General features: G+C 45.1%; 1 protein-coding gene across 4 annotated transcripts in view; it reads right to left on the bottom strand.

Annotated features, from left to right (window-relative positions):
- Positions 1-7762: 7762 nt before the first annotated feature.
- The window catches only part of Ldlrad3 (low density lipoprotein receptor class A domain containing 3), a 234752-nt gene continuing 215187 nt past the window's right edge, over positions 7763-27327 (bottom strand). For all 4 annotated transcript variants that reach the window (XM_034496668.2, XM_034496667.2, XM_076929338.1 and 1 more), the window contains exons 5-6: positions 12398-12743; positions 7763-10714 (exon numbers count right to left, since the gene is read on the bottom strand). In XM_034496668.2, the coding sequence (XP_034352559.1) occupies positions 10477-10714; positions 12398-12743 (584 nt within the window). In that variant the 3' untranslated portion in view covers positions 7763-10476. The remainder of the gene's footprint in view (positions 10715-12397; positions 12744-27327) is intronic.

Consider the following 27327-nt stretch of genomic DNA (forward strand, 5'->3'; position numbering starts at 1 on the left):
CTCTTCTGAGATTCATCCAATCACTTAACTATAATCAAGTATAAAATCAAAATCAAAATCCGACCACATACCTCCAACATCACAGTATATACAATACCATCCCCAAATGCCATAGTGAGGAAATACTGGACCAAAGCAAAACTAAAAACCAACTGTTCAAACTCCAAACTCTACATCTCCATATTTGATGTCAAAGCGCTCTTTAGATCTCCAACTCTTTTCATCTTTGTTGACAACAACACACTTCTTTCTCTTGGGTTGGTTCCACTTCCTGTTAGCAGCTTTCCTCAGCAGGTATCCCATGGCTCTGGCTTCTCTAACATCTTGAGGTCTCTAAGGCAACTTCTACACATGATTTTCTGGGCCCTTCCAAAGGGCTTGGAACACTTCTCCAGCTCTTCGTGTTCTCTATAGTATTCTTGTCTCTGGTTGACGTCACTTCACTGCTGCTGCTGTTCTTGGTGATCATTCCACAGAACTGTCACCCCCAATTTGCTGGAGTCTTCCACTGCAACCAGGCTTCACCAATAGCCTCTCATTGACTCCCTTCATGGGGCCAAGCCTCACCTTCTTTGCATGACCCCTTCCGTCCTGGACCATCAATTGCAACTGAGGCCATGCAATGGACTTTCCTGGGTTCTCACAGTACCAAGCCTCTCAGCTGCTCTCCATGACTCCTTCATACCTTCAAAAGCCGTCACCTGGGTTACTCTTACACATTACCAAGTACAGCTGCAGCACGAAGTACAACTTTGGTTATATCTGGAACATAGCTTCTGTGTGATCTCAGAAAACACTTCCCAGATTTCACCTCAGTAATGCTGGTTTCTTCTTAATCACAGCTAATTTCTTAGCTCCAGCTAACCAGCATCAATTGTCCCTGTAGACTCTTCTATTCTTGCCTCTAAAGCCAGGGCCACATGGCTGAAGCTGCTGAGTTCTGCTGCTTGCTGGAGAACATAGCCTTCTCGTTCTATTACATCATCACCAGCTTTCTGTTTTCCAGCTCCTTCATTGCCTAAGCTTGGCTGTCCTGGAACTTGCTCTGTAGATTAACCTTGAATTCAGAGATCCTCATGGCTCTGTCTCCTGAATGCTCAGATTAAAGGTGTATACATGCCTGGATTTAAGCTTTTCTTTACCTGGAACTTGCTCTGTACCAGGGTGGCCTTGAACTCCTTGCCTCTGTCTTCTGGGATTAAAGGTAAGCACCATCATGTCTGAGTCTAAGCTTTTCATGGCCACTATTTCTCAAGATCCAGGTCAAAAGTCTGTGTCTTCCAGCCTCAAAATCTGGACTGCAGATGTGCTCTCCACTTCTGGACTGTAGTTCATTTCAGATTAAAAGTCCAAATGAAAATAATAACTAGGTAATAATAACACCCATATATAACTATCTCTTGTTCAACCACAGAAGCATAAACAATAAGCTTAGCAGGTTGAGATCTTGTCTGGAGGACACTGCTCCCTTCTCTCCATTTAATATCCTTAAACACCCAATTTAGCTTTATTGGACTTCTTGGTACACCTTTAATTCTTGAACCATACATTTTGCATTTTTTTCTTTTTAAGCATGTTATGCTTGATCAAAACACTCTTCATGAGAATAAACCAGAGGATAAATATGGTGGGCATTTCTGAGTCTTCCTTTGTCATTGCAATTAATCTGAGTTTCTTCACCTTAGCCTCAGGCAGACTCTTCAGACAAGGGGGGAAAAGCAGCAACATTCTTCTCTAAAATATCATAAGAATAATCTCCAGAGTTCAAATCACTCTCAGCACCAGTGTCTTCCATAAACTACTAGGATGGCACAATAAGTCCCACTTGAAGCATTCAATGGCTTTCCAAATCCAAAGTCCCAAAATTCACATTTCTCCAAGAAAAACCATGACCAGGCTCATCACCCAGCTATACCCTACTCCTGGTACCAATTTCTGTCTTAGGGTTTCAAGTCTCTCTGTCCTGACTGTCCTGCAGTGCTTTAAAACTGTTGGATTGAAAGTTTGTTTCTGTTTTCTAGTTAAGACCTCAAGACTCACATGTGCATAATGTTAGCTAGGCTTCCTGTGGTTAATTGCTTTATCTATGACAGAGAGCAAGGATGCATCAACACCTAGGACACCACCTCTTAGAAATTCTGGACAGTTGTTGCCACCAGAGCTGAGGGGTAAATTACTATCAGATATCGAGCTTGAAGACATGACCATGGTGTAAGAGGGAGCATGTCCCTTTCTATATGATTGATGCCTCCATTGGGCTGGGCTTTGGGTTGAACAAAGATGACTCACTTTGACTTCCAATACAACTTCATATTGGACTTTTAATGCCTCTCCTTTCACTCTGTCAGGTCATCCCAATGAACTACAAAGGTGACGGCATAGGAAGGAGCATACCAGACAGTGTGTATAGAGGAACCCGGAAGCAGCACATACACCTTTTGCATTCCATTGCCTAGCATCCTCTCTAACACCATTGCTGGGGTTATTCTTGTGTGCTGTGTTTTCAGAAGCTGAGGTCTGTGTTCCTGAACTGTTCCAGACTCTACCCTGATATTAGAGACCATATTAACCAATGTACAGTAAAGATTACTCCCTATTAATTCCTGATTGGTCAATAAATAGCTGAGACTACTAACTGGGCAGAAAGGATCAGAAGGCAGGCCTGAGAATCAAGTGAAGGGTCTCAAGAGAGACTATGAGGGAGAAGGAAGGAGAGAAAAGATTGAGAGAACAGGAAGCTGCCATCAGATGGGATGGACCAAAAGCACATGGCCGAGAGGACAGGCAGATGCAGGAGAAGCAGCCCAGGAGATGACAGATTGGTAAGTGACTGGAATTTATGTGTGTTTTAACAGGTGGAAATGTTAGTATAGCTCAGAACCTGCCCAGTCTAGGCTTACAGCTTGTAAACAAAATATCAGATGTGGGAGTGGGCTTTGAGACCCTTCTCCTAGCTGCCTGGAAGACAGTCTTCTGGCTGCCTTTGGATGGAGATGCAGAACTCTTAGCTCCTTCTCCAGCACCATGTCTGCCTGCACAGTACTGTGCTTCCTGTCATGATAATAAACCGAACCTCTGAAGCTATGAGCTAGCCCCAATTAAATGTTGTACCTTATAAGTGGTTGAACCTTTTTAGTGGTTGATGTAGCAGCCTGCAGCCATGGATGAACTGGGTTCACCTGAAAGGTGTTAGGAGCCCACTTTAGTAGAAAGCGGCTAGATCAACTTTGCAGCCATCTGGAACCATATACCCTGATGAAAGACTTGGTTTTCAAAAGCCTGTAACGGCTGAAGCACACTCTGATAAATATATTGTTTATCCCACATAGCTTGTTTTGCTGTTTAGTGACCTCAGCTGTATGGTGCACGTGGCATGAGTTCATGGGCTCCTGGCAGGGTTTATAAGCTGCGCCTGGGAAGGGATCGTGGGCTCGCCACCTTGACTACCAACTGCTAAGCATCCTGAGTAAACTGCTGTGAGAAGGAACCGGTTGTTCCGTGTCTTAATTCCTGCTGGTCAGGGTTGGCACAGCACAGAAAGGGAAGCTAGACATGAAAAAAAGGGACAGAGAGGTGAGAGAAGCATGAAGCCAAGACAAAGTTTTCTGATCAAGGCTCAAAGTTTAATATTCAGCTCTTCTATTTAAAGGGAAAGCCCCACCGAACCCATTCTTTGTTTCAGCCAGAGATGGGTTGGAGAACCCATCATTTGTTTTGGCTGGATTATGTCTCAAGGCAAGCTCAGTGGGCAGTCTGTTCTTCTAAGTTCCTGTAGAAAGTTGTACCTGCAGCCAAGGTGGATAACTCCACCTAGGTCCTATTACTAGATCTATTGTGGTAAACAAGGTCTTTCCAGCCTGTTCTAGGCTGGGGGGAGGGCACAGGTTGCAGGACAGTTCTGAAGTCCTTGGTTGGACTGGTGTTACTTTGGGTGTTACTTTGTTCTATTTCTAGGATACATTTCCTCCTACAGATGTGCATGTCTGTGAGGTCAACCCTAGATGACCATCTCATGAAAGCATACACAGTATCACTTTCAAATGCATTGTCTTACATTTTCCTGCCTCTGGGTTTGGAGAAAGGCTTGTTGACTCTCCTGTGATGCTCTGCGACATTGCCTCTACACATTGCAAAAGATTTCATGCCTGTAGGTCTATTGCAGTGGTTCTCAACCTGTGGTTGCAACACCTAAGAGGTGAATGACATTATGACTCATAACAGTAGCAAAATTACAGTTATGAAGTAGCAATGAAAATCATGTCATGGTGGGGATCACCACAACATGGTGAACTGTATTAGGAAGGTTGAAAATTACTGCTTTATTGCCTAAAGCCTGTGCTATTTTCTTATGTGTATTAAAATCTGGGTTAGTTGTACCTCCTTTCTCAGTGAAGCTTTACAGTAGATATGTTGAGGTTTTGATGACTGTTTGACCTTTTATATAGGAATTGCCCCTTTCTTACTCCATATAATTTTGGTGGTACTGTCAATCAAAGGATTAAGTCCCACCCATAATAGCTACATGACCAATGATGTTCAAACATGAGTTAAAGAGTGTAAATAAATTCTAGCAGGGGGTCTCTCTTTATCCCCATGAAGCCATTACTGAGCAAAACAGGGCTGAAAGATTGTTGGAGGAATTTAAATGTGTCGGCATAAATTTGTGTGTGTGTGTGAATGTAGGTGTACATATCATGGTACACACTTGGAGATCAGAAGACAACCTTGGGTTTTGGTTCTTGCCTTTCATCTTCTTCTCCCGGCTAGCCTCCCAAGTACGATAGGCTAGCTGCTCTGTCTCTGCTTCCCAGCTCCCTGCAGGAATGCTGGAATTATAGGTGGCTAAACTATCTAAGAGTTTTTATGTGTTATGTGGGTTCTGGGGATTTGAACTCAGGTCCTCAGGCTTGCAAGCAATTAAAAAGCCAGCGAATTCTTTTTAATTGACAAGTTCATGCACAAATAGCTTGCACTATGATTTTGCAATCATTCACCTCCCATTACCCTCTCGTATCCACTCCCATTCCTATGGACTTTCTTCCTTACTAGTTGCCATACATCTCTTTCCGGTGCAAGTCTTGTTCGTGCTGATACCCATACTTTTTGTGTGTTCATGATGGCAAAAGCCATGCCATGCATAGAAAACAACATTTTATAGCACTTTTTCTTCTGCTCCATTTCTGACAATCTTTCCAACTCCTCTCATAGTGATGTACCCAAAGTCATGGAGGGGTGAAAATAGATGTCACGTTTAGGTCTCAGCACCCAGTTGTATTGATTCTCAGTACTCAGAGACCAACTGTGAGTCTCTGTACTATTCACTCTCCACTTAAAGACGATTCCCTGTCCCAAGCTGAGAGCAGGATTAGTCTCTCAGTATAAACTTAAGTGTTTAGGAGGTGGTGGCCTACAACGTCCGTTTAGCAAACCATCAGTAGTGCGTTCTCCTTTAGGCCCTGTGACTTTCGCAGCCAAACCCTTTGGATGAGGCTTACAGTATGAGTCATATGCTTCCTCTTGTGCTGTTGGTCTGAAGTCCAGTTGGAAAGTGGTTGGCTAGACCCTAACCAGTCTTCGTTGGCAAGTTGTTATTATAGGACAAAGTTCGTATCTGGGAACAACAGTGGTAACTTTTCTCCTCACCTTCTTGTATGAGAAAATGGTCACGTAAGTTGTAGGTTGATTTCTCTGTGTCTTATATCCAACAAGTAGAGTGTCTTCAGCAAAAGGGTCAAACTACCCAGTTCTGGTGAACAATAGCCTGCAGTGCCCTGGGAGCTCCCCAGAAATAAACTATAAATGATAGCTGTTCATCAACTGCATCCATAGACTCATTTGTAACAGACAATACTCATTTTAAATGAGTTGGATTATCAGTATAACTGGGGGTTCTCCTTTATGTCTTATGAACTTGCTGGATTACAGGACATTAAAGGAACCAGTAGATTTTCTCATCATCCTTTGTGCACAGTTTTGTTTCCCATCTTTTAAATGTGAATATTAGGTATGCCTCCTTTGTGCCAATACAGTGATTTTCATCAAGTTTAGTCTTTGAATAGATAGACTTACACTGACTGTGGATTATAACCTAAATGAAGGTGAACAATGTTTTCCAGGTCACATACCAACATGTACTTTTTTAAACAGAGACATTGTCTCAGTTTATGATCTTGATGGACTCCCAGTGTGTTGTTTTTTTTGTTTTTTTTTTTTTTTTTTTTTTTAATTAGGTTCTCTCCATTCAACCCAACTAGGGATCATATTAGGAAAGCCTGTATTAATACGGTACTTTCTTATTCATTGGTCAAAGAACTGGTAAGTCTAATTCTATCAGGGCTTTTGACACTCTTCCTTTTGAGTTCTTCATGGTTCTACTACCCCAAACCATTATACTTAGGCACTGTCTGTGCTTAAGCTTAAGATTTATAAACCCAATGTGGGAATGGTCCCCTAGGAGTCTACAAGTCTAAGTTAGCCAGTTTCCTATTTTTCTATAATTTTATTGGAGCACAGCTGTACTCAATCATTTATGTATTATCTGTGAGTTCTTTGTGGCTGTTACAGAGCCAAACATACTACCCAGCCTTTACAACCGTTACAGAAAGGTTACCAATGTCTGCTCTAGATTAGATCATCATAATTACTTACTTATCATGGGATCAACAATATTGGGATTCATAAGGCACCTTGAGACACGAAGGAACATTTGGGGCTTTGTGCTTTAGAGAACCCTGGGTAAGATATGGCTCAGTGCTCTTGGGATACCCTTGCTTGATAGTTCCATCTTTTTGAAGCAGGGGGATAATACATGATTCAAATCTTGGTCTGAAGGGTTGCATTTCAATTTTCATTGGATTTCCATTTTGGTCAAGGATGGAACCACTTGTAGTGGCTGCAGGTGGTGGAATCCTACTGGGCATCAGACATTCTGTGCACTGTCTTTGTTGCATCAATTACCACGTGACTTAACGGCAACTTAAAAGGTACATGAAGATGCTCTCTTGGTGGGATTCATGTCAGCTCTTGGTGGTTTGAAACAAATTACAATCACACCAGCTTAGGCTTTGTCTTAGTCAGAGTTTCTATTCCTGCACAAACATCATGACCAAGAAGCAAGTTGGGGAGGAAAGGATTTATTCAGCTTACACTTCCACATTGCTGGTCATCATCAAAGGAAGTCAGGACTGGAACTCAAGCAGGTCAGGAAGCAGGAGCTGATGCAGAGGCCATGGAGGGATGTTACTTACTGGCTTGCTCAGCTTGCTTTCGTATAGAACCCAAGACTACCAGCCTAGGGATGACACCACCCACTATGGGCCCTCCTACCCTTGTTCACTAACTGAGAAAATGCCTTACAGCTGGATCTCACGGAGGAAATACCTCCTTTCTCTGTGATAACTCCAGCATGTGTCAAGTTGACACACAAAACCAGCCAGCACAAGATTCAGTCTTTGACTGTGTGGCAGGAATCTCTAAGTTAACATAGCCACTTGTCTTTCCTTGGTATAATGAATGTTGTAATGAACTCATTCTCCGTCCGGGGCCATCTCAGTAACTGGTGTGCACAACTTTTCCCTACCCGTCCAATGACACCTGTAGAACCCCAAGCACCCACCACATTTTGAAATTTCACCAATATACCCTCCCTTTCCTCACTGTATTACAGTAGGCATCTGCTGGGAAAGCTAAGCCAGGAGTGACCGTCCACTTTGTATATTGTTAGGGGGCAGAAAGGTGAGTCAAGAACCATTCACACAGCAGAAAGAATGAAACTGCAAGTTTATTTGAGAGTATAAAAATTAAAAAAAAAAAAAAGCCTAATTTAAAAAAAAAAACACCAAAAAGCAACCACATACAACTTTCCAGTTTACATAACTTTGAATATCGCACACTATTTATTAATATCTTAGTTGCATTTCAAAAAAATCATCAATTACAAGGTAGAGAGAGTTAAGTTAGGCAGTGAGTTCCAACCACAGTGAATCTAGTGTAGTGTCAAAATGAAGTGTGATCTCATTGGAGGAGAGACAATGGAGAAAAGGCATTTTTTCTGGCTGGTATAGAATTAGGCAATATAGTATTTAAAAAGCCCTGACTGGAATGAATTTAAAAAAATATTGCTAGCCACTTACTTGGTATCTTGAGAAAATCAGGGGGAAAAAAACCCCAAGTCCCAGAGCTTTGTTATCTTATTTATTATTATTTTTAAAAATCCATTAAAAACCAAATCTATAGTAAAAAATGTTCCTGTGTTTGTTTGGAAACAAAACAAAACAAAAACCCCAACATTAATAGGCTCTCCTTATCTACTAAAACCATTTGTTTTTCCTAAAATGCCTTGAAGCAGAAAAGCTCATGAGATTAGCTCACTGCACAATTAATTAAAATTAGAATCCTTTCCTCCAGACAACTTTCAGAGCACCAAAAAGCAGGGACCCATCAAAGGAAGGGAAGAGCCACTGACTCACTGGGATGAGATGTGCAGCCAGAAAAGCTGTCTGCCTCCCAGGTTCTTTCTTCATTGGGTTACACACACACACACACACACACACACACACACACACACACACACCCCAACTCAGTTTCTATTTTAAAAATGAAAGAAACAAACGTCTAGGCTTATTTACACAAAACCAAAACCAAACAAAACCCCAAGTGGCTATCTGTCTTTCCTGCAGTCTAGTTTGGGTTTGGTTAAAAAGAAAGTCAGTACAGCATCACTGAAGGCCACTTCATCCCTGCTCCCTGCAGGTTCCCTGTAATTAGCATCGAACGGGTTATTGAAACTTTTGTTAGCTGTGAAAAAAATGCTTTGAATGGGTGGCAGCTGCCTGAGGTGGCACCATCTGGTTTCAGTTTTGTCCCTAGTTAGTATGGTTTACCCATTATTGCCTGGCTGGCAGGGGTGCATGGTGGTGGCATGCACTAGGGCTGGCTGGACATTGAGAAAGAGGAAAGGTAATCTAAACACACAGACAATGGATGGAGGACTTGTTTCTGCATGTTTCGGTAACTCAATAAATAATGACTCCACGATGCCCCAGTGTAGATACTTGGCGTGTGTGTGAGTCTGAGGTGACATTATGGGATGGGGCTGGGGAAAGGCAGCATTTCTTTCTGAATCTTTCTTTGGACCTCACTAAAAGAGAAACAAGAAAACCAAAGAGATAGCTTTCCTATACACATATAAATAGTCCCTTAACTAGAAGGGAAAAAAACAAACACACTGTTTCAAATGCATTTCTAAGAGACTTAAAAAAAAAAAATCCAATGGGAAATCTTGATTCCAAAGTTATCTATTGCCCACTTCTCTCAGGAGAAACTGCCAGGATGTCTGGCTGGGCCTGACCCTCACTCTAACCTAACTCTGACTTGGTGCACTGTTCGTGGGGTTTGTGTGTGTGGTACAGGGACCTGAGAATTCTCATGGGTGGTATTGAATGTGGTTCTCATGTAAGTTAGAAAAAAACTTGTGTCCTTACATCCTAATGCACACGGAAAATAGGCTCCCAGGTGTTCACAGAACTTAGGTAGGAGCCTATCAAAGAAGTTGCATGGAAGAACATGTCAGGCTGGGCCTGTTCTTAGGAAAAGGGTTAGATCAGAATTCTGGCCAACTTAATTCAGGTCCTTATCCTTAGCTATGGCGGGTCATCTTGGAAGGGGACAATCCAGAAGGTAGGAAAAGGATTATGGGGCCAAGGCAGAACCAGACTCTGGTAACCTACACATGAGGAGATAAGAACTCACGGCAAGGGTTTCCTACTTCTTCAAGGGGGATGCTAAAGATCTGCACTTCTAGAAAGCTCTCAAAATGAGGACTCTTAGGCAAATGTATAAGGCCAGGTTAGAGGTTTCTGAGTCTTTCACAAAACCAAACTAGAGTTTTGAGAGTTGAGAGCTGTTGCTCATGTCAGAATATTTCTTTGGCCTCTGCTGAAGTAAGATCGATGCGTAGGAGAGTACACAGTGGGATTTGATGTTCTCCTGAACACTTTTTGGAGTGGCCATCCAATAATGGCCTTTTGTATGAACCCTCCAAGCTAAGTCTCCAAATGTATCTATAAGGTGGCAGCTCAGTAGAGACTCTGGTCTGATGTCTTCTGACCTCCTGAATGTTTGTCATGGCCCAAGGACCCTGCCACAGACTATTTACACATGGCTTCATCCATGCCTGCCCAGTCACAAGACTACTGGGATGGACCAACGGTGGCACAGTCATCTGAAGTGTGAGTCTGTTAATCACAGGCCCCAAAGGAACAGTGACTGTGCAGAGAAGACAGCAATGCATCCAGTTAACTAAGTGGCCAGAGGACAGCATCCCTGAAATCTGGAGGAAAAGGTGCAGTCAGCACCCCAAAATTTCAACTAAAGACATCCTCAAAAGGAGATCAAAGAGTGTCCCATGAGCATAGTCTGTTAGAATTCAACAAGCTGGAGAGGATCTATCCATATGGACTTTGGAATTGCTGGATTTTATACTTCTTCGGTGCCCTCACTGGGCACAGAGTCTCTGGGCTCAGCACTGCCCTCTGGAGGGCCAGGCTGTTCTGGGCTGTGGCTGCTGTCTTCCACACTCAGGAGGCTGCTGGCTGCCTGGGAGCTGGCACTGTAGGCGCTTCCTGACCGTGAGCGGTAAGGAGGCAGGTCAGCTTGGTTCAGAGACTCGGTGTCAGATGAGTAGGGTGGTGGAGGAAGGTCATACCATGCAGGTCTGTAATGGAGAAGGCAGGAAGGCAGCAGAGAGAACACATTAGAGTCAGACAAGGCAGGTGATGCAGACCCAGCTTTAACAGCAGCCAGTTTCTGAGCAGATGCCATGAGAAGAATACAGGTCTACTGCCAAGAACAATGGCAGCTCTAAGACCAGCAAACCCAGTGGTCTGAAACATGACTGAACAGCAAGGCCAGTGTTCTCTGGCTGCTCCTGACCAACTGCAATGTCAGCACCGTGTCTATCCTCTAGGCAGGCAGGAACGAGGTTGCTAAACAACACCCTCAGATCACCTTGCATGTTCTGGGCTAAATAACTTATGACCGAGAGTCAAGGCTGGAATTGTGACTGAGCCTTTGATAAGAAGGGGATTCTGGTTTCTTACTAAGTCTCACTCTTCCCGAGGCCCTGGATGAGGTCACTCTCTCAATGCCGTATCCCCTTCTCTATACCTTGCTCGCAACAAAAAGACCTTCGGTTTTCCACTCCCTCTGCCCACTGCTGTGAATCAGTGTGCCTCTGTGTACCTCTCTTCTGTCACCTTTACTGCACACAATGACCCGTGCAAGTAGGCAACACTTCCATGTCCACTGTCCCGGTGAGGAATCAGAGGCCTACGATCACAGATTAGTAAGCAGCAGTGTGGGGAACTGGAGCCCTGGCATTCTGTTTCCACAGATTCATCAGTTTTATCCTTACTCTACTCTGATTGGTCCAAATGCAAAGGATGCTCATCAGGTGAGTGAGGTCCTACGTTCTCATCTGCAGAGATCCTAAAGCAGCATGGCCTCCCTCCACGGGTGGAAGTATTGTTTGCTTTTGATGAGGAGGGAAAATGAAGAGGAAATCATACAGGAGTTGCCACTGGAAGGGTCCCTGGAGAAGCCCAGCCACCCTGGAGGCACATCTACAAAATGCTTGATGTGACACATAGTTGAGTCCTGGGCTCTGGGGAAGAGGGAACTGTGAGCAGGAGACCTGAAGGCAGGACATGGAATGTTACAGTCTAAGGAGACTCCAATAGCTGGCTGAAGAGCAGGGAATTGGAAGAGGGTTATCTGGTGTAAACAACAATAAAGCGTGCGCTTAACATATCTGAGGCCTTGATCTCAATCTCCAACCCTTCCCCCTCTCTTTCCCTCCCCCTCTTTATCTTTCAAACACTCATACCTGAACAGGCATGATTTAAGCCCTCCACTTTGACTACAGAACGCTTGGCCTTCTATATTTGGGGTTCACAAATAATGAGCATTCAGACGCTTCATAAAAGCTTGGGGTTCTCTATGCCATCCCCTTTACCTTATAAGTGAAGCCAAGCAAGGTAAGAGACTTATTTATTCTCAGTCAACAAATTAACCAAACCTCTCATGATACTTTTCTGTAGGAGCAGACAAGGCCCTGAGATGGTCAATAGCTGTAACATTGTGTCTTAGCCAAGGGGATGCAGGGATTCTTTCTCTAGGTTCTTGGATAAGTGATTTAAAACTGTAGCTCCTTAGTTACTTCCCTCATAGATATATCCAGAAGATTAGATGATATGGAACATTCTATAAGGAACTGGTAAGTGTCAACCACTGTTACTGCCTACAGCTATGGAGTCCAAACTCTTGGTGAGACTTCAGTAGCCCAGCATGTGCACACTTGTCTCTCCCATGTCAGATGCCCTCCTCTACAGTCTCTCACCTTTGGTCCAGCAGGGCTTCTGAATAGGAGGGTGGAGAGCCTACTTCTGAGGCATTTTGTTCGGCCTGGGTAGCCACATACTGAACACCATTGTTGACATTGTAGGTGACGTTGCAGTGGTGGGGGTGGTCCAGGACCACCAGGCGAGAGAGCAGTACAGGATGCTGTAGTCGGTGCACAGGAAGAGTCATGAGGTTGTTCCGTTTTCGCTGATGATGGAGGACCAGTGCCAGTAGGGCCACCACTAGTACGAAGATGACAGAGCTGCCGATGATGGCATATGTGATACTGGGGTAGTACACGAGCTGGTTCTCTGAGGTCACAAACACCTGTCCACTGCCTGGTTCTGAGAAAACCAGGAGAAAAGAGATGAAGAGAGAATGTTACAAGTGAACTTTCCTAAGGTTTTAAAAACCAAGCCCAGAACTGATTTGTCAATTAGCATAGCAGGGCTATTCAAAGCTACCAGAAAGGGAGACCTCCGAATGTCTATCATCTATTCAATGGATAGTCAGCATGTGGTATATCCACACACTAAACTCTTACCTAGGGCCAAATGTAAATACTGATACATGCTATGAGTGTGAATTTCAACCCTCTCCTACAGAGAGAGGGGGGAAGGGAAGAGAGAGGGAGGGAGGGAGGGAGGGAGAGAGAGAGGGAGAGAGAGAGAGGGAGAGAGAGAGAGAGAGAGAGAGAGAGAGAGAGAGAGAGAGAGAGAGAGGAGCCTGTAGTGATAACTTTGAAAATTTTCTTTCTTTAAAAAACATTTCTTTAAATTATAAGAATGTGCTTTCGTTTTAATTGCAGGTGTGGGGATATGGGCCGCTTCAGACTAACCGCAGCTGCTGACTGTGATTTGCCTCGTGCTCTAGCAGAGGCATGGCTTTGCCAGCTGCACATAGTTTCTGAAATTGTGTGATGTTTGTAATTCTGGGAACTTTTCAGTGGATACATAAATGCTAGGCCCCAGAGAGGTGGGGTGGGCATTTGTTGGTTTTTCAGCGGTGTTGGTTGTGGTTTATTAGAAGTCAGTTGTGCTCAAAGAAGAAAGAAATTAGACTCAGGGATCTCTTACATACTCTCTCTCCCTTCCATCTTTCTTTCTCTCCTATCTAGTGTTAGGAGGATAAAGGGGGACAGGAGTAAAGGGTGAGAAAAGGACAAACCCACAAAGTAACAAGGACCAGCTATGTTCATGCTGTTGACTGTCTATGTGATGTAAGAAGGTCCAATTCACAGAAAGAGCACCTGGATTCACTCAATCGGGCATGAGGGGTCTCTCTGGGTCATTTGACAATGCTCTCAAACGAGACTATGATGATAATGGCACATGTTGGGCAATTAACTAAAAATCATTGAATTGTTATAAACGTAACCTCAAGAAAGTTAGTTAAAAACTTAGATGTGGGAAATATAATACCCAGGGGTCATGAGTGAGAGAGTTCTTGGGGTTCCAGAAACCAGTTCTTCATTGAAAATAGTAAAGCACAAACTAGGGAGGCAGGTACACACACGTAGGACTCCAAATATCTGCAGAGCATCTATTTTGTGCCAGGCCCTGGGTTGATCTTTATAGATACAGCACCTGACTCTGGAGTCAGACAGGTCCCACTTGTTCTTCAACCTACTTTCTGCATATTTGCCCTTTGAAACATGCTAGCCTACACAATGGGCTAGACGTTCTTTGGGCTTCTGAAGTATGGCATAGATAGCAACTGTCACAGGACTAGAACAGCAGCCTGTGCTACATTCTCATGCGTGTTTAATACACACAGTATTTAATACTGAAGTTTTAGTTTTGCCTTTCTTTTGTTTTTTTGTTTTTGTTTTTTTACACTTAGGGTCTCACATATTTCAAGTGGGCCTGAAACTCAATATGGCCTAGGATGGCTTTGATTTCTAATTCTCCTGCTTCTCCCCCCTGAGTACTGGATTACAGGCATGTGTCACTACTCCCCATGTGTGCAGTATGGAGATGGGATCCCAGACTTTCTGCATGCTAGGCAAGCATTCTATCAAGTAAGCCAAGGCAGTGTTTTTAAGATGAGCACAGTGCATCCTGGCGAGGTTGGGTCCCCTGACTAAGATCACTGAGGTTGTAGGAAGGAGTCTGATTGACCTAAGCTAGGACGTGACACTGAGTCTCAAGATCCACTAGATAATGTAGGCATTTCCTCAGGTCTCAGGGTGAGGGGCTAGGTCACGCCCCATATCTGCTGACTACTAATACCTTCCTTTCAAGTCACATGTCAGTGCCTCAGGTGACCTGCTTCCTAGCCAGCAGGGCACAGCTGACTACCACAGGAAGTCCAGACAACCAGAAGAGTCCCTTCCAGAAACCTGGGACTCCTTGTTGGTCCAAAGAACTACATCAACCAACTGTTGTGCCCAGTTGGAGAAATATTCTAGTTTCAGTCCCAGAAGGTAAGTTTGGGACCACAGCCCTATGCTTCTTCAATCTGTGACTCAGGAGGAGGTTTCTGTGGATCCCTGACAGACCATCAGTCGTTAACGTGAAGCATCAACAGGGGTGGAACTAAATTATTTACTCCCTTCTTCAATAGGACTGGTGTGTTTACGTTGGTTATGACTACAGTCCCAGGGTGGAGGATGAGCCCCGGCAGGCAGTAGGTACTCAATAAATGCATAGAATGCAACAACAAAATCTGTTTATTCACTCTATGCTAAACAGTAGGTAATATTATCATTTCTGTTTTTAACTCAGAGAGGTCGATTAACTTTTCTATGGTCACAAAAGGAGCCTGGTCACTAGGTATCCTCCTTCATCCTGCGTGATGTAGAACACATGATCTCTGCATTCTTGATTTGGAAAATAAATCATCCCAATCTGAGACCAATGAAGATCTTCCCCATCAGGTCCCTTCTCTCTGTTAACTCTTCTCTCTAGTTCATACCCAAACTTGGACCCAAAGCTTAGGGGAGTCTCCAGGTTCCTGGCAGTCATCATTCTAATGTACCCTGCGCACCTGAACTCTATAGAAGGAAGCAAATTGGAGCCCTTTGAAAGGAAGTTAAGGAAGGGAAGAGGACTTGGACTTTCCTGGAGTCAAATGGCTGCCACTCAGCTCTTAGCTTTGGTAATTAAAAGCATAGTGGGGCCAAGGGTGTGAGTAGGAAGTGGGGAGGGTCAGAATTCAGGACTAAAATTCTTTGACTTATTTCCTACCTAGACATGAGGGCTTACAGAGCTCTGGGTGGGTCCTGGGGCCATCACTTTCAGGTGCTTGAGTCCAGGCAAGTGATTTAACTTTCATAAGCCTTGAGAAATAGCAAGGCTGAGAAAGTTAAGAGCATCCCTCCCCAGGTCGTCAGGAAGAGACAATACGCATGCTAGTGTTGAGCATAGTGCCCAACAAGGGTTTGCACTCGGCAATGCTAGTTCTTTAAAAAGAAATATTGCCTTAAAATGGCCACGATGAAACGTGCATACCACAAACAGCCTTTAAAGTATACAGTTCAGTAGCACTAAGAAGATTTAGGTTGCTGGGCAAACATCACTGCTGTCTGTCTCCAGGATCCTTCAGCTCGTGTGTGTGCATTCTGGATACTCTCAACAGCCATCTCTGACAAGTGGTCAAGAACCCTGTTGTGGGGTGGGCTGGGGAGGGGTACATTTTCACAAGGAAAATAAATGTGTCCAGAGATTGTGAAACTCCGACATCTGTGTGACCATTGGCAGCATTACAATTACAAGAGGGAGCTCTTTAATGAAGAGAGAGCAAGGGCTCTCATATCTGAAGGCTCTCACTGTTGTCTCTGAAAGCTGGCTCTCCCCACCACTGCCACTTTGGCAGTCGAGAAGCAGCGATCACATCCACTCAGGGAGTTATGATGCCACATAACTCAGAGCTGCCTGTGCTCGTTTTTGCTCTGTGTGTAAAGTGTCATCTTGCATTAATTCATTAACTAGGCCCACTTTTCTTAAGAGCTTAATGAGCCTGCTGGCCAAATTACTACCATCAGAGTCGTCTGCGACCGACCTGCGTTCCAAGTGTGTGATCCACGGATAATGAAGTTTCCATCTATCCTGGCTGTTCCTCAAGCAAATGTCCTCCCCGCTCTACCGTCAAACATCTTACATTCCACTCCCATCTGCTTCTGCTCCTATTAATTCATCTGCTGCTACTGGCCATCTCTGGACTCAAAGCAGTCAGGGCCCACGGTGGCTGCTGCAGGGGCAAGCTGGGCTTTGCACCGTTCCTGGGTGCTCTGCCCCCAAGATGGACATCTGAACACTTAACAATAATAGTTTTCTAGCTAGTGTCCTGGGAGAAGAAATGCCTTCAACTAAGTCAGACATGCCACCCAGGCTGCTGCAGGGACCACAGCAGCTGAGAGCTCTGACTTGGTGTTCCTTTCCATCCATACATTTCATTCTTACAGATGAAAATCAGATTTCCTGCAGGATGCTGGCATTTTGTCCATTGGCTCCGCCAAAGGCTGTGTTTGGGCTTACACTCTGTCGGGTGGGTCTTGGAAAAACATGCGAATTCATGCCTGAGGTTTATTCAGGTGTGGGTTGTGGGAGAATAAGTGGGTACAAACATGGGTAGCAGGAGAGATTAACGACTTACAACAGCCCTCTGTATGTACAAGTGGGTTCCATATCTGAAAATTTCCCTGAATTTCAGAAAGGTGGATTTGATATATTCATCCTTACTGACTATGTGTAGACATTTTTGGGTCACTAGTCCCTAAACACAACAGTATAAGAACTAGTTATAGAGCACCCACGCTTTTCTAGGTATAAATAATCGAAGGGTGACTTAAAGTACACAGGAGAATGTATGTGAGTTCTATGCAAATAGTATAGCATTTTATGCAAGAAACTCCAGCAGCTGTGGATTTTGGTATCATGGAACTAATCCATCACAGAGATGAATGTATATTAAAAATATAATTATTTTTGACACAGTATCACAGTAAAAGTGAGCAATACTTTTCCTTGACGTGGCTGAGGTTCAAACCCAGAGCCCTGTGCATGCTAGACAAGCACTTTACTGTTGCGCTATGGCTTCAGCCCAGAAATTACATTTTAGTACCAGTGTTCATGAAGACATTGCTTGTCATAGTAAATAGAACAGACAAAACGTAAATGCCCACCATCACAGCTTGATTTAATAAATTATGCTGTTTCTGTATAATGTTACTCTTATTTTAAAATTTACATAACATACACTGCCATGAAGTATTTGGAAGATGTATTGATTACTAAAGTTCAAAGAGAACAGCTATGGTTTACATACTGCTTGACAGTCTATCACTCCAAGTTCTCATGAGTTAGAACTTCACTCCCATTTTGCAGTCTTAAGAGGGTACAAGGTTACTTTAACAATGTGTCTAGAAGTGGGGCCTTGAGGAGGTGACTGAGATTTGATAAGGTCACCAGGGTGGAAAACCCATGACAGAATTATGGGGGCTTTCTAAGGAGAGGGAGATGGCTAGGGAGCCTACGAAATGATGTAAGCTGCTTGCCTCAAACACATGAGGACCTGAGTTCAATCCCTAGAACCCACATTAAATAAAAGTTGGAAATCATGACACATATTTGTAATCCCAGCTCCGGGGAAGCAGAGACAGGTGGACTCTTGGGGCTCATGTCCCAGTTAGCCATGCTTACTGGGCTGGCCCAGGCCCAAGAGGCCCTGCCTCAAAGGGAAGGGATAGACAGTACCCGAGAAATGACAACGAAGATTGCACATACATACCCATACCCACACACCTCCTGACAAAGAGACTCAGGGTGCAATCTCTCCCTCCCTCCCTCCCTCCCTCCCTCCCTCCCTCCCCTCCCTCCCTCCCACCTGTCTCACAATGTGTGGCATCTCACACCCCCTTATTAAGTCCCCAGTAAACACAGGGCCTTGACTCTCTAGAACTTTGAAAAGAACAACCTTTTTTTTTTTTTCTTTATAAAGCAACCAAATTTCAGATATTTTATTACAATAAAACAGTGTAAAATGGGCTAAATCAGAGAATGTTCTTCCACAGTCTGGAAGACGAGGAGATGGAGATGCAGGGAGTTTCTCTGTGGGTGTGGGAGGCTCTTCATATCCTCACAGAAATGAAGGACCTTAGGGCTCAAACCTCACTGCCCACCTTTCAGGGACACCTCAAGGGCACATTGTTTAAAGATGGCTCCTAATCCCCAAGGCCTGACTTCCTGAGTGCTGAATTTCCTGTTTCCGGAGTATTTGTTATGCCTGAAACCGACTCCTCAACATTCCTACTTTGTGTGTGGGTGTGTGGGGGGGGGGGTGCATGTGCATGCACGCAAATGGCAGGGAATCAACTCTTGTATGCCTTTGATTTCTTCGGACTGAATACTTTAACAAATCAAGTTTATTAAGGTGTCATTTATGCACAATAAAGTTTCCTCTTTAAAATGTAAGGCAGATAGATGAGTTTGGCAAAGTGAATACAACTATCCTGCAATCAAGATCTGGAGTCTTCCTTGCCTTCCTGTGCTATTCTTTTGTGAGATAGCTCACCTGGTAAAGGGGCTTGCCACCAAGCCTCAAAACCAGAGTTCAATTCCAGGGATCCACATGGTACAATAATGAGAGACTTGGCTTCCATAAACCTCCTCTGACCTCCACAACCAGGTGGTGGCACGAACATGTGAACACATACATGTACAAGAAGTAAAGTAAAATCAAATGTAGTAAAACTGACGGCTGGCTTATTACTGTTGAGTAAGAGTACTTCAGATGTTCTGGGACACAGATGTTTATCCCATTGTGTGTTTCAAATTCTCTTCCAAGCTGTGGTTTCATTTTTCATTTCCTTTACAGTGTCTTTTTCGAGAGAAATGTGTCTTTCTTCTTCTTTCTGAATTTAATAAAGCCCTCTGCAGCAATTCCTTCTTAATAGTTTGTACTTGCTCTATACCATCCAAGGAACCCTCACTTAAATTTTTACCCAGAAGGAAAGATATAGCTTTAGTGCCTCCATTTACATCGACGATGTACTGCTAGTTAATTCCTGTTTATGGAACAAGATAAAGGTCAAGGTGCTTTTTATCAATCTACGCTGACAGCCACCTTCCCCGGCACCATTGCGGCACCGGCTTATCCTTTCCTATCAGATTACCTTGGCCCCTGTGTTGCAAACCAACTTACCACACAGGCCTGGCCACCTGATTCTGTTCGATGGAGGTAGATATATTTACTTTAATGCCTACAGCTTCTAAACTGTACTCGATTCTCATCATAAAAAGCCATGTTAATTATTAAGGATAAAACAAAAGAACAATGTTAGCCACAGACAAAATGCTTCCTCCCTCCTGCCAACCAACCCGAGCTCCACTAGATGAAAGTTTATTTTACAGTGGTGTAGACCAGGTTGGCAAACTTTGTCAAGAATGATAGAGTAAATATTGTATGCTTGATAAACTACCCAGTGTTCAGCTACTCAACTCTACCTTTTGAGTATAAAATTAGGAATGATGACCGACAAGTAAGCACTTGCCACACCTGCCCTTACTAATAGCTATGATTTCAGGACTGTCAGAGCTTTTACTAGGTTCCTTGTGATGGTGCCACAAGGCAGAGGAGATTTCATGAGCCCCACTACTATGTGGCTATAGACAGAATGTACATCATCTTTCAAGAGACTACTTTCCCATCATTCTAGAGGCTGTCTTTCAATCAACCAGGTGGAGCCATCCTTGCTCTTTGAACATAGGCTGGAAAAAGTCTTGTGGCATCAGTTCCAAGCTAGAAGGACGTAAGCTGATATGGATTGTCTCAGCCCCGTTCTCTTCCTGCAGTAGCAGCAAGTCCCAGCTCCCTGGCCCCAGCAGCTGAAATTTAGTGTCACTGTTATGGATAGGAACCTGCCAGGTACTAGAAACCCACAGCTGTGCACCTGATCCTTGGAGGAATGAACGATGCCGCCAGCGCCTCCCACACTCAACAAGACTGAGCAGCAGGAACTGATTCTGTTTAAATTCTCAGGGAGTCCAAGGCTGCTCTTGTGCATTTACCACATCGAGAGCTGCTCGTAGCTCCCTCCATAATCAGTTCATCAGAGCCACTTCTGCCTGCAAAACCTTATTACCCAGGGAAATGCTGAGTGCGCACACTGGCAGCTCGGAGTGCTGAAAACTATCTGAATAATTCAGGGAATGGGCTAGTGACGGAAGCATTCCACCCAGGGCCCCCAGTGGGGAGTTTTATTAGCCATGAGCAAATTCACTGCTTCTTGAGATTCCTGATATGCACATGTTGACCCAGGGCCCCTGGGCACCGTGGAGGGCAGGGCTGTTTATTTTGCTCTTGTCTCAGGGACAGCATGTGCTTGACAAGGAACCCAAAACCAATCAGGATCCTGCAGTCTCAACACTGGAGCCCTGTCTCAGAGTCTCCTCCAGCCACTGTCACCCACACCTTGCCCCCGGACTCCAGCGCTCTAGTCTCCTTTCCAAATGGTTACAGGATGTCCCTTTAAGACACAGATTCACTTTCAGGTCAGTCCTCAGCTCACAACCCTCAGTGGCTTCCCATAAGCTCAGCACAAAGCTGGGGTCCTCACTTGGCCTCCAGGCTAGACAGTTATTGTCCCTGTGGCCATGACTTTCAGCGTTGCCTCTTTCTGCCTCATGCTGTGGGGAGTCGACAGAAGGTGGCTATCATCCTTGCAGCCATCTTGAGCCATATACCCTGACAAGAGGCTTGTTTACAACAGCCTACAACAGCTGAGCACACTCTGATAACATCTTGGTTTAAATACCCAGGATCTTCCCTTGGGTGTGTGAGACTTAAAGGTGTGTGACTTAAGGGTGTGACTTAGAGATCAGATTTAGAGACAAGCCCTAAGGGCATGATTAAAGGCGTGACTTAGAGGTGTGGCTTAGAAGTGAGACATATAAAAGGTGAGAGGCAGACAGGAGAGTTCAGAAAAATTTGGAGTAACAGAATCAGACACTTCAGAGAGTACAACTTGGAACTAGGAATTAGGTTAGAGAGAACAACTTGGAGTTAATTATTAGACATTAGGCACTTGGAAGAAGAAACTTGGAACTTGGAGGCACTAGGGACTAGGAACTAGGAACTAGGAACTCAAGACTTGGGACTTGGAGAGAAGAAGAGACTGAAGAATAAGCAGGATTGAATCACACTCTGTCTGGTCTTCATTCCTTGAGTCGTCCTCACTCTCTCTCTTTTGCTGAACCCTGACCTGCAGAACAGAGCAGCTTGGGGCAGTGCAAGCCCCCAAGGTTTTGGCAGTGCGGGTCCCAACACTGACAGAGTGGTCTGAGACTTTTTGGCCCCCAACTTGGGGCAGCTCCCGCCGCAACATCATGCTGCTACAGACCTGCTGGGTTCCCTGTGGTGTTTTCAAGACACTAAGTGTCTGTGCAGCATCTGTTTTCAGCCTCAGTTACTCCCTAGGATGGGGAGTTGGGTAAATTCCCAGGCACCATTGTCTCTACTCATTGTTCTCCATTATCAACCGTCCCTATTTTCTACTGGAATGTAACCCTACCAAGGCAGAATGTACCTTTGCTTGCTCATCCCTGTACAACATCTAAGCCTCAATAACAACTTCCTTGGGGAGGGTGGCAGAGGGCCCTAACGGTGGCCATAGCTGGGCACCTCTGATAGGCTGTGCTTCTCATTGACTCTTCACTTAGATTCACAAGCAAGAAGCATGTCCCGGGTCACATGGCCCAGAAGTGATGGAGCTGAAAGTAGAGCCCAGGTCCATGTGACCCACATCCGGAAAAAACAAGCAGGATAAAGACAGGTTTCATTGACCAAGCCTACCATAAGCGTTGTTTCAGAGCATGCAAAACCAGGGCTGGAGCAGTTCAGATGTGGAGACCTCATCTGGCATGTGAGGCCCTAGGTTCAATCGGGAGGTGGGGTTAATCAATGAGACAATGAAAAACTGTTCATGGTTGAATCAGCTCAGGATTACAGAGCAGACAGCAGGTGTCTGTGTATCAGAACAGAGTCCCATTTCTCTGGAATAATCCTCTTACATGTCTGGTGGGGGCAGTGACATCTACCTGGGACCACTTATATATAGGTCAGGAGTGTGAAGGCAATGTGGTTTCCTTCCTATGTGACTAAGACACTAACTTGACACAAGGGTCTGACTCTGTTGCCTCCCCAACTTTTCCAGAACTTTCTACCTCTCAAGGGTAGAACCCCAGCTTGTTATCATGGTACTCAGGTCCCAAGTGTTTGTCTAGTGCTTTCAAACATGGCTGTTTGAATTAGCCATGGACGGGACGCAGTAGTCAAGGTCCTTCAGACATTTATGACTTGTCTAGTGTTTGGCCCTGCAAACCCTGGGTCCCACAACCTCTTGGGCTAGAAAAGTAGTTATAAAGAGAAACAGCAGGAAGCTGGTACCAGCCTAAGCTTGAAGGGCTGAGAATACAGTCCCTAGAATGTCCCAGGATCTGAGAGACCTAACAAGTGCCTGGCTGAGTGCTTAATGGGGAAAGACCAAGTGCCACATTCTGACCTTTTGGTGCTTCTCCCTCCATCTTTCCCCTGATGCTTCCACTAGACTAAGCCAGGGGGAAGCTGGCTGTGGCAGCCTGTACACACAGGGAGGAGCCAGCCTAGGATCCAGCACAGGGCCCCTCTTCTCTGTGGGACCCCCATGCTGCTTCTCCACTGGACCTGGCCCATCCTGCCATCTTCCTGGTGCCCCTGTGTTTGAGACTCTCTCCACTGTCTCCTCTGTTGGAATTAAGTAGATCCTTTCCATGTCAAAGAAATGAAGACTGTCCACATGAGAATAGCAAGGGAGTCCATCACTGTCCATGTGGTCTGGCAGAGACTGAGGCAAGCTGAGGGCAGAGAGTACCTATAGGGGCAAGGCACAGCTTCTCGACGTGGGTGCGTGTGTGTTTGTGTGGGCGTGTGCATGTATGCATGTGTACTGAGTGGTGGCTGCTGGTGCAGAGAGGCTGAGGCTCTCACTGCCATGAGGAGTCTTGTGCAATCAGTAAAGGAGCAAGTCTGCCTTCTACTACTGCTTCTTAATTGGAAGCAAAGACACAAGTGAGGAGGCAGTCAGTCACTAATCATGCCCTTGCTGATTGGGGCCCATTGTTACTGGGATTCATTGGCTTCCTGGATTGTTTCAGAGACAGCAGTCTGCCTGCATGGCTGTCCTAGAGCAGGCCAAAACAAGCTGCTTTTCTGGGTTGGCTGCAGCAGGGTCTGAGCTGTGTTTTCCCATGAGACCTGCTTATTCGTTCTTTCTCTCTCTGTCTCCCCCACTGCCCCCATCCCCTTCTAACTCATGTCTCCAAATGCCCCAAATCCCACTTCTTCTGAGACCCAGCAGAACCTTCCCTAGTCCAGTGTTCAGTTTCCCTGCATCTAATCTCAGGAACTGTGAGGATCAGGGTATGGAATGTAAGCACAGGTGCATCTACTTAAAAGGATCAGGCTACAGTAGTCCAGGTCTGGGGAGTTTAGAGGCAGGGTTAGCATCCTGTCCTGTTTGCCAGGCACTAGATGGATGATTAAGGGCCACTAACTCCACCCTTTGAAAAATTCACTGTAAAACTGGGTTTCAGAGCCTGCGGCCACCAGAATTAATATAAACATTTAGTCTATTTTTTTTTTTTAAATTGAGCCGAGTGAACCCGTAAGAGCATCCAGGGGTGTTTGAAATTTGGAGGTAGCCATCTCCAGCACTCCAACTATGGCCTGTCTCACCCATGCTCTCTCAAGGCCACTAGCCTCAAGACACTGTCTTGGTGACAGTAAAGCAGGGCATCCCCTCACTCACCCTGACTTTTCTGTTGAAAACAAACATCCTAAGGGCTCACCACCCTGTGGATTCCTATTCCAAGTACATCTCCTGTCCCAATTTAGATGCGGATTGAAAAAGCTTAATCTAAAGGGCAGACCAGTAAATGACTGAATGAAAACGGTGCCATGAAAACCTCACTGAACCATTACCATGGCAACTCAAGTTGCTAAAATTAACTGAAAGGGAGGGGGTGATGGGAATATTGGGGCTGCAGAGTATTAGACCACAACCAGTAACAGCTAGGTCTCCACCCAAAGGTAAGTTGGGAGTGGGGGAAAGACCAGCTGCCAAATGGCTTTAAAGACTGCTGAAGGGCTGGAGAGCCAGGAGGAGAGCCAGGAGAACAGGTTCTAGGTTTATACTCACAGAGTGAAGGAGAGGCAGGAGGATACTCACAGAGTGAAGGAGAGGCAGGAGGATGAAGAGGAGGAGGAGGGAGAGGAGGAAGAGGAAGAAGAGGAAGAAGATAGAGGGACAGAGAGATGATAGCAAAGAAGTAAGTCCCAGGATGGGAGTTGGTTATTGGTAGGTATATCTCTAGAATTTCAGTCATTCTCATAATAAAAGAGTTTCCAGTGCTACCTGGCCCCACCTCCATAACCTGTTCCTACTGCTGGGAAAATGGGGGCAGGTTTCCCTCAAACCAGGAACTCCAGAGAAACTGGTATCCTTCCCCAACTTCTCTTTTATGTTGTGCGAGCACACACACAAACACACACACACACACACACACACACACACACACACACACACGAAGAGGCCAGAGGACAACTTTGGTTGTTCCTCAACTCTGCCCACCTTACATTTTTGAGATAGGGTCTTTCACTGGATGGCCTGGGTCCTGGTAGGCTAGGCTGCCTGGTGAACAAGCCCAGGGATCTGCCTTTGTCTCTGCCTCTGCATCTCTGGGATTGCAAATGTACACTAACTCTAGGTTTTAAAAACAAAATAAAACAAACAAAACAAAACACCCTTTTTACTGGTTCGTTGTGAATTTTGCAGCATGTACCCCAATCCCACTCATCTCCCCTTCCCCTTATATCTGACCTCTACCCTTACAAACTCCTCCTCAACAGAGAAAAAAAAAATCTCATGGTAGTTGTAGCATGCCATGGTGTGTCTCACAGTAAACCCCTTTCTCCACTCTTTGTTGCTTGCAAATGCTCAGGGCAATGGATTGTTGGTCTGGTACAAGGCCTCTGGTTTCTGCTACTCTATGATACTGGGACTCCTCTCAGATATCCTGTTGTTGCCCTGTGTCATGGAGATGCTGTAATTTTGGATCTGTAGGACCGGCCCCTTCATGTACTCCAGCAGTTCATCAATAGGGTAGATATTAGGGTGGGCCAATTCAAAGCCCTGGATCTGGGCCTGAGAGGAATCTGGGATGGTCAGCCTATCAGCTCTCCTGCTCTTCTGCCTCTGGGGCCAGATCACCAGCAAACCCTGATACAAGGGCTAGCTAGCTCTAACCTGCTGCCTAGGTGAGGGAGAAAGGTCTCCCTCCTCTTACCCCTTGCCACCAATGGCAGCCAGGAGAGCTGGCCCTAAGGTCATCAGAGTGGGAGAACTGGCCCTGCCCCTCACCTGCTGCAGCACTTGGGAGAGCAGTCCCTCTACCTAACCTGGTCAACAGGGTAGAGCTGGCCCTGGGGTCATGAAATTGGTAGAGCTGGCCACCTCTAGCTTCTTTTAGACATGGGTTCTGGAGAAAAGATTCACTTTACCAACTAAGCCATCACCGCAGACAAAGCTCTTTTCCCCATCAATCTGTAACCTGCTCATCCCAAGGACAGCTCCTGAGGATAGTGAAGAAGTGAGGTATCCTGCTAAGACTCTGAGACCTTGGATCTAGTCATCTGTGAGGGGGAATAACCTAGAGACAACCTAGGGAAGTAGCTGACTAACGGCCTCTCAGTCAAGAAGTGGGGCCCAGGGCAGTTTCAGAACTGGCTGGAGGGGAAGGCATTTAATTGGCTATTTAAGGTGGAAGCGGACTTTCCTTTTTTTTTTTTTTTTTTTTTAATGGGAATTCAGATTGCTTCCAAGACTTCATGATGAGGGTAATTGGAAGCCAGGGCCTGGGTGGCCTTTTCAGAACTCTGCTCAATTATGTTATCACTTAAAAAAACATCAAGGGATGAGTGCTATGGGCATGGAGAGCCAGAGTTCCTTCCTACCATTCCCACTGCAGACCACAGGATGGTGTTAAACAAAGCATGAGCAAACGCCAGTGAAGACAGCACAGATGTGTAGACTTGAGATGAACTGACCCACTAGTGTCAAAGTTTGGAGGGAGGAGTCCCCTCTTCTGCGCAAGGCAGAGCTTTAGCAATCTTGGGATTCCTCTCAGGACAGTCTCAGCTGCTCCTGAAAGCAACGTAAATGAATATCTGTGCCTCCCAGAATTTGCTGAGTAAGAACTGTGCAGAATTACTCTTTCTATTGCTTACTGTATCTATTTACCTGGAGTGTTTGGTGGAAGCTGTAAAATTAAATGCTTAGCAGTCATTCTTTAAACTCAATGGTCAGTTGGTTTCTAGTCTAGTAATAAGGCTTGCTGAGTTACAATGCAATGGTTTATTGAGCCTTCTGTGACAGCGGCCAGGGCAGAATATGCTAACTCCAGCAGGATTTGAGAGCAGGGTACTTTGATAAGTTGGGGAATATGGCATAATCACCCACAGATAATACTGCAGGGAAAAGGCTCACCCAATAAACTGAGGAGAGAAAAATCTGTCTAAAAGTCAATGCAAATAAAACCTCATTAGTAGGTGCAGAGAGAACAAATGCCCTCTGGTCCCAACACGGATCCTCCAAGGGCATCTCCAGCCAGTTCCTGCAGATGGAGGCTCTGGTGTTAGACTGGGTGAGGGCTTTCGGTTATGTTCATTTCAACCCAGGGCCACATCTTCCTCAAGTGACCATTGTTGGCTGCCCGTTACCATATAAAGCCTTAGCCATTCCCTCACCTTGTCCTGTCCTTCTCTACACTGCCTCCACATTTTCCTCGCCTTATCTGTAAAGTTTTTTTCCAGCAGAAATTAGGCTCCTGGTATATTCCCTGTTCTATGGCCTAGGAAAACCAACCCATGTTCCAAATACGGATCAAGAGAGGT

This window comes from Arvicanthis niloticus, chromosome 2 (genome assembly GCF_011762505.2).
Source record: "Arvicanthis niloticus isolate mArvNil1 chromosome 2, mArvNil1.pat.X, whole genome shotgun sequence".
Lineage (NCBI taxonomy): Eukaryota > Metazoa > Chordata > Mammalia > Rodentia > Muridae > Arvicanthis > Arvicanthis niloticus.